This window comes from Hyla sarda, chromosome 1 (assembly GCF_029499605.1).
Source record: "Hyla sarda isolate aHylSar1 chromosome 1, aHylSar1.hap1, whole genome shotgun sequence".
Taxonomy (NCBI): Eukaryota; Metazoa; Chordata; class Amphibia; order Anura; family Hylidae; genus Hyla; species Hyla sarda.
This window is the reverse complement of record NC_079189.1, coordinates 155,927,132-155,939,136: the sequence shown is the minus strand read 5'-3', so window position 1 is coordinate 155,939,136 and position 12,005 is coordinate 155,927,132. Positions and strand designations below refer to the sequence as shown.

Below are 12,005 nucleotides of genomic sequence, written 5' to 3'. Positions count from 1 at the left end.
TATGGTCGCTAAGATGCTGAACTCATGCATAATACTAGGCTATAATGTGCCACTGCAGACGCCTTCTATCTTTCAATAATTTCAATGAGAAGTAATACACAGGAATTTAGTAGCTGTTTTCCATAAAAGGAAGGCTAGATGCATAGATACATCATAGTAAGGGGCAATCTATACTGCTGAAATTCAGCATGTTCCTTCTAAATTAAATCCGCCACTTTTTTAAATTCTGTGAGGAATTGTAGCTGAATTGCAGCAGAAATTTTGTGCGGAACTCTGGTAAGGAAAAAAGTATTGCACCGTTTGGATCATTTGCATACCAGACCAGACAGTACCAGCAAGAAAAGGGGGTGCTGACAGAGACCCAGAGAGGCAATGAGATGGCAGGGAAGAGGTTATACAAAGAAATGTCCCTTGAGGTTGAGAGATATCGGAGTTATCCTTTATATATTTATTTTATTCATCTTTGCTGTTTTATGTATTTTTTGTATGCCTATTTTGCATTGTACACTCACTTTTTCAGTAATGGAATTGGCGCAAAGCACACAGAGAAAAAAAGCACGATGGGATGGGAGCGTTTAGTAAAAACTCCAGTGGGCTGTTTTAATAACTTCCATCTGCTATAATTCGGCCTCTGTTCCACTCACACAACCGATTTTGACCTGTTGACTTCTATGGGATTCTAAGGTTGAATTCTGCCTAAAGAATGAACATGTTCAATCTTTTGCCGGATGTCTGTTTTGCTGGTGAAATTCCACTGCTGAAATTCAGCAGTGTGCACAGAGCAGTAGAATCCCATAGAAATCAAATTCCGCAGCATTGACTGCTGACATAAGATCCAGATACAAGCCGCTGTCATTCTTTACAGTGCTAGAGTTATTTTTATAACACCATGGAATTCTTTCATACACAGATTATACGTTGGTAGGACTGAGTAGGCAGTAGAACACCTGCTGGTATAGCAGTGGATTCAAGGAGAATATGTGCTATACTTGAGGTGCACAAATATATGACAAATTACAATGGTGGGGAAAACTACTTTAGGTTATCTACATAGATTAAACTGTAAGCAAATACATGCCAGGCACTCATACAAAGGGACTTACCTCTGCTATGAAAACAATGACAACACAGTCCTCTTTTTCTATTGCTGACAACTCTGAGAAAAGGGACCTCAAAGTATCCATTAAGTAGCTCTGTTTATCTCTCTTCACAGTTGGGATTCCAATAACTATAGAAGCTGTGGATAAAAGCAGACATCATCAGGTTACATAGCTACCAGCATCTTAAAGTGTCACTTTTATGCAATAGTACAAGTGGTGATAAGACTTCAAAAGATATGTTATTACTGAAAAAAAAGCCTTTCATCAGACCCCTCTCTTCAGACAGTGTAGAATAGCCCACTTGGCTGCATCTATAATCCTCACTAGGGATCGACCGATACTGATTTTTTAGGGCAGATACCGATAATCTGTGACCTTTCAGGCCGATAGCCGATAACTTATACAGATATAGTATTCCGGTATAAGTTATCGGCTATTTCTCCCCTTCACCCCCCACGGCCCGCAGAAGCCGCTGCAGATCAATGATTTAAAATGGGCGCTTTAAATCAATGAACTGCAGCGGCTTTTGTGGGGCCAGAGACCGCCGCCGCCTGCTTCTCTCCCCCCTGCCTGTCCTGGGGCCCTCCCGAGTCCACCCACCACCGCCGCTGCCCACCCCCCCCCCCCTGCTTATCCTCTGGCCAGAGACTGCCGCCGCCCGCTTCTCTCCCCCTGCTGGTCCGGAGTCCAACTACCGCCGCTGCCCCATTGTCTCCCCCATCCCTGGTTTTATAATTACCTATTCCCGGGGTCCGTGCAACTTCTGGCTCCGGCAGCGTCCTGAACTGTCACTGTGCGCACTGACGGTGACGTTGCGTTGACGACGTCACTCATCATTGCGCAGCGCACAGCAACAGCGCAGGACGCCACAGGAGTCAGAAGTAGCGCGGACCCCGGGAACAGGTAATTATAAAACCGGGGATGGGGGAGGCAATGGGGCAGCGGTCGTCTCTGGCCCGGGCATTATCGGTAAGGTAATTGCAGATACTGATAATGTCCAAAATCGTGAATATCGGCCAAACCGATAATCGGTCGATCCCAGGATCACCTCTGGCTTCCGCATTTTGATGGGTAATTCTATCTCAATCATGACTGTCTGCCATGGGGATACCCTTTAAAATAATTTCTTACAACCATGCACTCAACACTTCATTCCCTGTAGTCACTGCATTCGATTGTATAATAGTTGGTGCATTTCATCTAGTCCTGGCTATTAGCTATTAACTTAAAGAGCCTAAGGAACATGAATTCATAGGAAAAATGGAAAGGGAGACACCAAGAAATAATTTAGCGCAGTTTATTAAACACTAAGAATGTTCACATCAATATGGACACAAAACATAGCACTGTCTGAAAGCAATGGAGCATATATATCCAAAATAACAAACCCTTGTTAACAATTTATTTTATCAGCTTCTGAAAGTTTTTTGACAGACATTATGGTACCTATTATCTCACTAATGCCTTTTAGACAGCATAGCACCACATTGGAGTGTAATACCAAATAATTAGCTGATTTTTAAGAAAACAATTTAAAGCATGCTAGACACATGCATCGTAAATTTATATATATACACATACACACACAGTTCAAGGATGCATGCATGTACAAGTTGGCAAAAAGTGCAAATTTCTTTAAATTAGCACACCTTAAAGCTTTTGCCAAACTAAGCATCATCTCAACACCGTAGTGTAGTTGTAGGCACCATGTAGGATTCAAGGCACGAAATATTCCACGCCAGCAACTGTTACAGCCTGCAACTCGACAATCGGATAATGACAAGGTACGTTTTGTTACAACATACCAGTCACAATGGCATCGATTGCAATCATGTTTTGAGAAATATTGGCCTATATTGTCTACTGACCCCATTTTGAGACATTACGTTCCATCGAAACTGTCTATGACTGCTAGACGTGCTAGAAATTTGGGTGACTTTTTGGTTAAAAGTGAATATCGCCCGGTGACTCCTACCATCAATTATTTTGGAACAAGTGGGATGAGAGGGGTGTCGACCATGTGGACGTTGTGTGGCATGCCCCAACATACAGAGAGCAACTGAATTTACCGATTCACAGGGTCTTAGTTCCTATTCTATCCAACATTCTTTTACTTGCTCCACCCAGTATGTCATATACTATGCCACTTGCCCGTGTCCCAGGATCTATGTGGGACTCACAACCCGTCCACTTAAAATAAGAGTCCGGGAACACATCCGGGACATTAAAGCAGCTGAAATGTCATTAGAAATTGATGATCTTAAACCAATACCACGTCACTTCAAAACACAGCATGATTTTGATTCCAAGTTATTGATGGTTCGGGGTATTGATTGTATCTATCCTGGTATCCGTGGCGGTGATCTCAGTAAACGTTTGGCCCTAAGAGAATGCCAATGGATTTGGCGTTTGAAGACCACTGAGCCATTAGGATTGAATGAGGTACTTAGTTTTGCTCCATTCCTCTGATCATTGTGACCTAGTGCATAATTCCTTTTTCTTCCTAGGTCTTCCTTCATTTTAATTGATTTTAACATTGATTTTAATCTATCAATTCTGTTTCTTCCTTCTTAGATTCTCTATGGGACCCTTCCTCACCTGGTGGACAGTGTACATCTGGACATGACGTGCATCTATCATTTTATGAAGACATCTATGCAAGATGGGATATCATTGGTACACAATTATGGGACTGTATTTAGGTTTGGCATGGCACCCTGCGGACCCTCCCTTTAGGTATATATTGTCTGTTTTTTTAAATGAATATACAATACAGACAACACTGTTCTTACAGCCTGTAATTGGTGGCATTGTTCTGTTCTTGGTTATATATACTCAAGATGGACGTGAAGTCTCAGCATGTCTATGTTGGGGGGGATCCGCTAGGGTGTACTCTCTAGTCCCTACAGTGCTATTGTCATGGCATAATTGAATCCTTATATAGCTATTCTTTTTTTATTCTCATTTAATCTCTCTTATGGTATGTATGTATATAAATTTTGTCTTATCCTATTTATATACACTATATAATATTATTATATATTTGTTATTATGCTATCATATCATCCCATTTACTTGGGGTGGTTATTCTTTCAATATTTTAATTCTTTTTTCACCCCTTTTTACACACAACACGTGTGTGTATGCATGTTCAAATATGTATGTGCGCATATATATATATATATATATATATATATATATATACACACACACACATACACACACGTGTTGTTTATTCAATAGTTTCTTTCTTTTTTCACTTTTTCACTCACACATGCGGGTTTACAATAATATACTTATCCGCTCACTCACGTATTGTTTCACACACATGTATTATAGCACATAGGCCTTTAGTCGCCCTTGTGGGTCATCTTGGTTTTATATTTTTATCATTTTTTTTATTATTGTGGTTTTGTTCACATATTTAACGCTGGGTCTTTTTATTATATATACACATGGTGTTTTGGATATTGGTAATCCGTAAATCATACTCACACCTTTTCACTCTTCATTGCCTCTCTTTGGCTTTTTTTTCTCTTTACACATTCACTGCATATTTTCCAACTCTCATACGCACATTTTTACAGTTCATATGTACGTGTGCATATACATTTGTATTTGCACAGTTATAACATATATTGTTATCACACTCACTTTATATAGACCCTGATTTCACATATACATTTTATATGCAAACATCATTCACAATTTTGCAGTCACTCCATCACTTTATCATTATTATTTTTACTTAAACTTATTTTTTACACCTCCTGATATAGCGTGTCATATACTTACCATGATACTGATATTATCCATCTTTTTTGTGCTATTGATATACCAAAGGTTAGAATTAATTTTTTTACTTTCCACTAATCTGTTCCTGTTTGCCATGGCCGGCACTGTCTGTGTATCCTGGTTCTATCCCATTTCTATGTAATTATGTATTTATGTCACTAGATGGCACCATTCCACCTTCAGCATCAGGTAATTCCCCCTGCTGACCTTGTCGCCTATGTGCGCATGCGCCGGCTCTCTCCGCCCTGGCTTCCCTGATGGTCGCGTCTGTGATCTGGGTCATGTGATGTTGCACATACCCAGTCACATGACGCGGCGTCTGCCACGGGCTGTGGCAGGAAGTAGGACCGGCGTTCATGCGCCATTATACAGGCCACATTGAAACACAGGTGCATCGCACCAATACAAGGTAATGTGAGGTTGGTTCCCATTGATCCTTATTACGTATATATAGATGGGAAGTTTAGGGTTATGACACTCCCGGAAGAAGGCGTATCTGCCGAAACGGACGTTGGAGTGTGGGTGTCCCTCTGGTAATAACGTTAGGCAATCTGCTTGACTCATGCTCTATTTATATCTTTAAGGTTATGCACTGCACTTTATACTATAAATACTTATAATCTTGTATGTGTCTTGACATTCCGATTGCCTCTTACTGCTACTGTCTATACTATATACATGTTTTTTGCTGTATTGGTCCTTATGTCACCACCATTATTTATGTAATTTTATTGTTACTTGTGGTGCATTATAGTATACATTACCATATATAGACAGTCCTTCATTTCACTTACCCAGGAATTGGGATTTTCCCCACTATATTTTTCTTGCTGCTAGATTCCTCTTGATATTTTATTATTGTATTTTAGTCTATTTTTGGACTTTGTGATTTCAATAAAGTCTATTTCTCATTTTTTCTACAAATGACTCCATTGGTTCTTCTTGTTATATATATATATATATATATATATATATATATATACACACACACACATACATAAATACATACACACACTGTTCAAGGATGCATGCATGTACAAGTTGGCAAAAAGTGCAAATTTGTTTAAATTAGCACACATTAAAGCTTTTGCCAAACTAAGCATCATCTTGACACCGTAGTGTAGTTGTAGACACCAACAATAAGAGGTTTCCAAGATCAGTAAGGGCCAAAGCTCAACAACTTTGCGTAAAGGCTGCCATATAAATACAATAGCTGTCCGCTACCAGCTCTCTCTCTCCCGATCTCACATGGCTGGGGAGGGCAAACCACAAGAAGACCCTTAGGCAGCCACTTATCACCCCTAGAACAAAAAGGCTGGGAAGTTAGACATCTGCACGGCTTATTTCTACCATCCTTATACCCCCCCCCCCCCCCCCACAACATAATCTGTTCGGCCGACTTTTCTCCAATGTGTACGGGGGCCTTTAATTTAACTGTTGAATAGCTGTTGAGCACTAAGAAAAACTTGTTGAAGCCCAAGTCCATCACATTAATTTATATTAATGTTCCATACACTGGTCTATCAGCAATAGAATTAACATCACACCCACCCCTCAGCTATAGCGGTCCATGAATCTGAGATCGGAGTCTGCAGATGAATGGCAGATCCAGATTAGGCTATGTTGACATGGGAAGTTTAAATTGGGGATATTCTCCAATGTATACTTTCAAAGGGTCCATTGGTCTCCATGCACCCAACCTATATGCCAGAGGTGAACATTGGCATAATTATCTTTTTTCATTCTAGAAGAAACAAATAAACAGTCTACCATGCATTCCTGTGCAGGACCATGCACAGGATTGTCATCTTCTCTTTAATATGTATTATCATAACCTAACAACATGCATACATATTAACCACCCACCAATGTGACTACACTGAAAGTGAAAGTAAAGTGACAATTTAAGTTTTAGGGTTGTAACTGCACCAGTAGCCAATATAAATACAATATACATGCACAGCAAGACAAAACAACACATATGCTATATCAGCAATGCACCAGTAAACCACAAAACATGGCACATAGTTATCTTCTACAAACATTTAATAACAAAAAACAGTGGTCACTATTGACACAGCTCAATCATACTTGATTGCATTTTAGGATTGAAAAAATAAAAAATAAAAAATAAAGTGTTTTCTTTGCAGCTTCCATGTATTCAATAAATGCCATGCCACTTCATGTCAGTTCTGTCAGAAAGGTCTCCAGGCACTTTTGTTTTCTCCTTAGACCTAAAAGTTTAACCTAAACTCTTTTCAAATCAATGTGAATTTGTATTAGAATACACCCAAGCTTTAAAAGAAAAATGCTTTAACATTTTTCATTAAAAAAACACAACAAAAAGTACATAAAACACAATAAAAATGGATTTAACAAAGGTGCCTAGGGCCTGTCATTCTGACCTAAGGCTTATGTCTACAATTATTTCATCATGCCAATGTCTGTGGTTCCTATGAAGTTCACTGATCTTTCTTTGCACATTACTCAGCAATAAGGTGCATTACTGATACATTTCCTTCAGCATGTATTATCTATATTTAGTAATGCGATCACCACCCTAAATACTTAAGATATGACTACACAAGGAAAAAGTTAAACATTGACTACTTTGTTTATTGAAGCATTATAAAAAGGTGTAAACCTGGGAAATGTAACTATTTTAACTTATTTTCTATATCTGAGAACATTTTAACCACAAAAGGACGGACATAGTTGTAAATGTAAAGGCTAAAGAAAAGGCTGCAATTATTTGTAAAGCTAACACTTGTGATGAATGTGAGCAGCAATCATTGATAGGCTTGTGTACACCATCAATAGGTGTCGATCGAAGCGTTCATTCAGCTAACAGCCATCTCTTTCATTCGCCCACTATACGTGAATACATAGCTGAGAATTTACAAGTTCTCAATGGGGAGAAGGAAAGTTGCTGCCAAATAGCTCTGCTAGTGGTTTTTCTCCCCAAGAACAAGATGATTGATCAGCTGAAATACCACATGCCGATTCCTTCCCTCTCCCGACATTATCTGTCAGAGAAAGAGTCAAGAGAGGACACCAGCTTGGCCCACTTTAAGAGCAAACACATTTAATGGTAAGTTTACCCTTTGCAAATGTTTTGCTGCTGCAAAGGTAATTGCCGATAATATCGGCCATACCTATAATCGGTCGATCCCTAATCAGGACCATTATCTATGGCAGTTTCATTCCATTATTTTACTTTACTGGGCGCAAAAAGCTGCCTTAAAAGGGTATTCCAGGATTTTTTTTTTTATTTGACTATGCTACAGGGGCTGTAAAGTTAGTGTATTTCATAATAAAGTGTCTGTACCTGCATGTGACGGTCGTCTCACAATTCTTATGCGATTATAGCCCCAATATTTATTTTTAACAGCATACAAAATTACTCCTGTTATGGGATTTCCCAGGTTGCAGTGCGTCGAGACCTGACATCACTAATCAGGAGATCAGAGGGCGCCTGTCCTGCTTCAGGCTTCCAACAGCTGTAGGCCCCCTGGTTAGAAAAACACTGTTCAATGGGTGGGGTGGCTGATTTGTGGGAGGAAGGAAAGTGACCTCATACTAACAAGCATGGAACTGTGGGATGTGTAGTTTAGAGAACAAAATCCAACAGGAAATACCCAGTGCTGGCAGGTATGTGCTAAAATTACCTTATGGTGGAGAACCCCGTTAAATGGGTTGTTCAGTGAAAGAAACCTGTGCAAGTTGTCAAAAAGTATAATAAAGCAACTTACCAATAATGTTATTAGCCATAGTGCACATATATTCCATTGTCAACTGTGCATTTAGCCTGTGATGTCCCTTTACACTCTGATAGTCTGCTCCCTCCTCCCCTCTTGTTTGCTCAGGACCAGACCAATGATGTGAAGAGGGAAGCTGATATTACTGTTCATTCGATTTTTAGGGAGCAGGAAGTGTTTCTCAGATAAGACAGGAGTGAGCTTGTTGTGACAAACTACTGTGACTAAGAAAGGCTTTCTTCTGCCTTAAAATGTAATGAGCAATAGTATGAGCTCTCCTGCTTCATATTCTACTGGTCTCTTCTTGAGCAGACAGGAGGGGGAAACAGGGGCTGGAGCTCTGAATGTGATGTTCACAGCTACAACAGAGAAAACATAGCTGATAAGGAGAGATCTGTGCACCATGGCTAATAACATTAGTAAGTTGCTTTATTATACTATTTCACACCTCATGCACAGGTTGTTTCTTTCACTGCTATTTGTATTAAATAAAGTTAATTAAATGCAATAAAACTAATAATAATTAATAATAATTACTAGACACAATCTCTCAATCTCTCAAGTTGTCCACAACATTAGTTGTAGGAAGAAAAATACAGTACAAAAAAAAAAAAAAAAAAACTTATGTTTTATTACATTTGTTTCTAACAAAAACAGTGCTAAGGGTGAATTCACACCACGTCTAACTAATACGGTCACTGGATCTGGTGGGGATATGCGCTAGTGAGTCATATGAACTGGGGCATTTGAACCCATTATGGCCAGACACATATCTAGGTCTGGACATTTCTCCTCTCACTTCCTCCATTTTGTTGGAAGGACTGATCACAGAGCCACATGATATGTCAGCAGCAGCTGTTTTCATACTCCCAAAAAGGTGCCATTCATTCAGACCAAAAGCACTGGGTGTAAAAACACAAAACCTTGCAAAAGGGCTCAGATGTGCTCAGAAATTAAGTCAAGTAGAATGGCTCCTTAGCTACTGTGCATGTGCAGGAGCTGTCCTATTTATCTCAATGAAGTATTAACATAAGACATTTTACTGTGAGTCTTGTTGCACTTTTAGTGCAATTTTCATAACAACATACATTTTTTTAGCATTTTAATCATGGCACAAAAATGCATGTAAAATATATGGCAAGGCAGGGTTCATATGAGGGATCTCTGGAATCTGGCTGGAATTTCCAACCAGAGATTCCGACTGTGGCCGGCCGGCATGACAATCAGTCGGCATTAGGATTGCATTGCCACCCCATAGAACAGCAACATACTACATGTAGAATCTGCCTAACGTATGAGCAAGATCATACTTTTGGTGTCAGAATTTCAGCAGTGGAGCATCTGAAGTGTGGACTGTGGGATTATGCTGCAGTGATTTCTAAGGCTGCATTCACACCTGGTTTTCAGCCTCTTGTTGCCGGATTCGGCTTACTTTACTTTAATGAGCTGACCGGAGTCAAATGGTGACTCCGGTTGGCTCATTTCTGCCCTGTATCAGGTTTTGTGACCGGACCTAAAACCGTAGTATACTACGGCTTTAGGTCCGGTCAGGAAACCGGATACGGGTCAAAAATGAGCCGACCGGAGTCACAGTTTGACTCAGGTCGGCTCATTAAAGTAAATGGATTTCAGTGCTAGTCTGGCTGGGGTACGGGAGCGCCCGATTTTCCCCTCCCCGAGCCGGATCCGGCAACCGCAGGCTGAAAACGAGGTGTGAATACAGCCTAAGCGGAATTATGCACAGAAAAACTTCAGTCTGAATCCTGCCTAAAAACGTGATCCTCAGGTCAAAGATGCTCCAACAGCATATGACCACTTCTCTACTGAAGACTAAATTTCTCATGAATCTTCAGTCTTCCTGTATCTCACAGTCCACCTTCTTTACACACCCTAATCCCTCTCCCAAATTGGCTAACACAGATGAAATTATACCCGTTTACAAATTCGGCTTTACCACCTCCGCTTCACAAATGTGCACTTGTGAGGGACAAAAACAAAATGTTCCACAGGGGTGTATGTATATTGAGGGGGGGGGGGGGGGGGTAATGGCAGAAATGAATTGGTAAGCACACTTTGTTTTGGTGGCTTTATGCTCCATCTGTGCTTAGCAATTCAGCCTGCTTTCACTTCATATACATGCATTTGCAATAGACATGTGTAAATGAAGTGGATGTAGCAAAGCTCAATGTGTAAACACAGATAGAGATTTGAATACAAATTTTGTACATACAAATACAGCCCTGCTTCAATAATATTGTACTTTATTCTACATTGTTGATAAAAGACAGAAAATTTCACTGCAGCTGTGTTGACATTCTAGGGGTGTGTTGCAGTACGGTTTTGCAAGATTGCAGAAGACCAGATTAATTGTGATTTTCAAAAAAAATCAATCACTGTAAAACTGTTTTTACCATAATTTATGATACTGCAATGATAGGCTAGGATTACATCTGTCTGGTGTCCGGCATACATAATCCCAGTCTAAATCTCGACGCAACTGGTGCCACAGTTGTCATCAGTTGTGTAGCGTCCATTTTCTCTGAACGCTGGACAGGGCAACGCAGCAAGATGCGTTTGCCTGTCTGGTGCCGGTCCGGCAAGTTTAACCATAGTTAATAAGGTTGAAAAAAGACCAGAGTCCATCAAGTTCAACCTATATCCCTAATGAGTCCCTACTGAGTTGATCCAGAGGAAAGCAAAAAAAACCTCATACTAGAGGTAAAAATTCCTTCCCGACTCCAAATACGGCAGTCAGAATAAATCCCTGGATCACCATCCCTGTCCCTATAAATCTAGTATACATAACCAGTAATGTTATTACTCTCCAAAAATGCATCCAGACCCTTTTTGAATTCTTTTACACAGAGTTCCCCATGACCACCTCCTTTGGCAGAGAGTTCCATAGTCTCACTGCTCTTACAGTAAAGAACCCTCATCTGTGCTGGTGTAGAAACCTTCTTTCCTATAGACGTAGAGGATGCCCCCTGTTATAGATACAGTCCTGGGTATAAATAGATCATGGGAGAGATCTCTGTAAGGTCCCCAGATATATTTATACATAGTTATTAGGTCTCCCCTAAGCCTTTGTTTTTCTAAACTAAAGAACCCTTATTCTGATAATCTTTCTGGGTAGTGTAGTCCTCCCATTCCCCGTATTACTCTGGTTGCCTGTCTTTGAATCTTCTCCAGCTCCACTAGATCTTTCTTGTACACTGGTGCCCAGTACTGTACAGAGTATTCTATGTGTGGTCTCACTAGTGATTTGTACAGTGGTAGAATTATTACCTTGTCGTGGGCATCTATGCCCCTATTGATGCACCCAATGATTTAATTTGCCTTGGCAGCAGTTGCC

General features: G+C 40.2%; 1 protein-coding gene across 2 annotated transcripts in view; it reads right to left on the bottom strand.

Moving 5' to 3' along the window:
• Window positions 1–12,005, bottom strand: part of MGAT4D (MGAT4 family member D) — a 165,521-nt gene that overhangs the window by 58,260 nt on the left and 95,256 nt on the right. For both annotated transcript variants that reach the window (XM_056562925.1, XM_056562926.1), the window contains exon 4: window positions 1,104–1,237. In XM_056562925.1, the coding sequence (XP_056418900.1) occupies window positions 1,104–1,237 (134 nt within the window). The remainder of the gene's footprint in view (window positions 1–1,103; window positions 1,238–12,005) is intronic.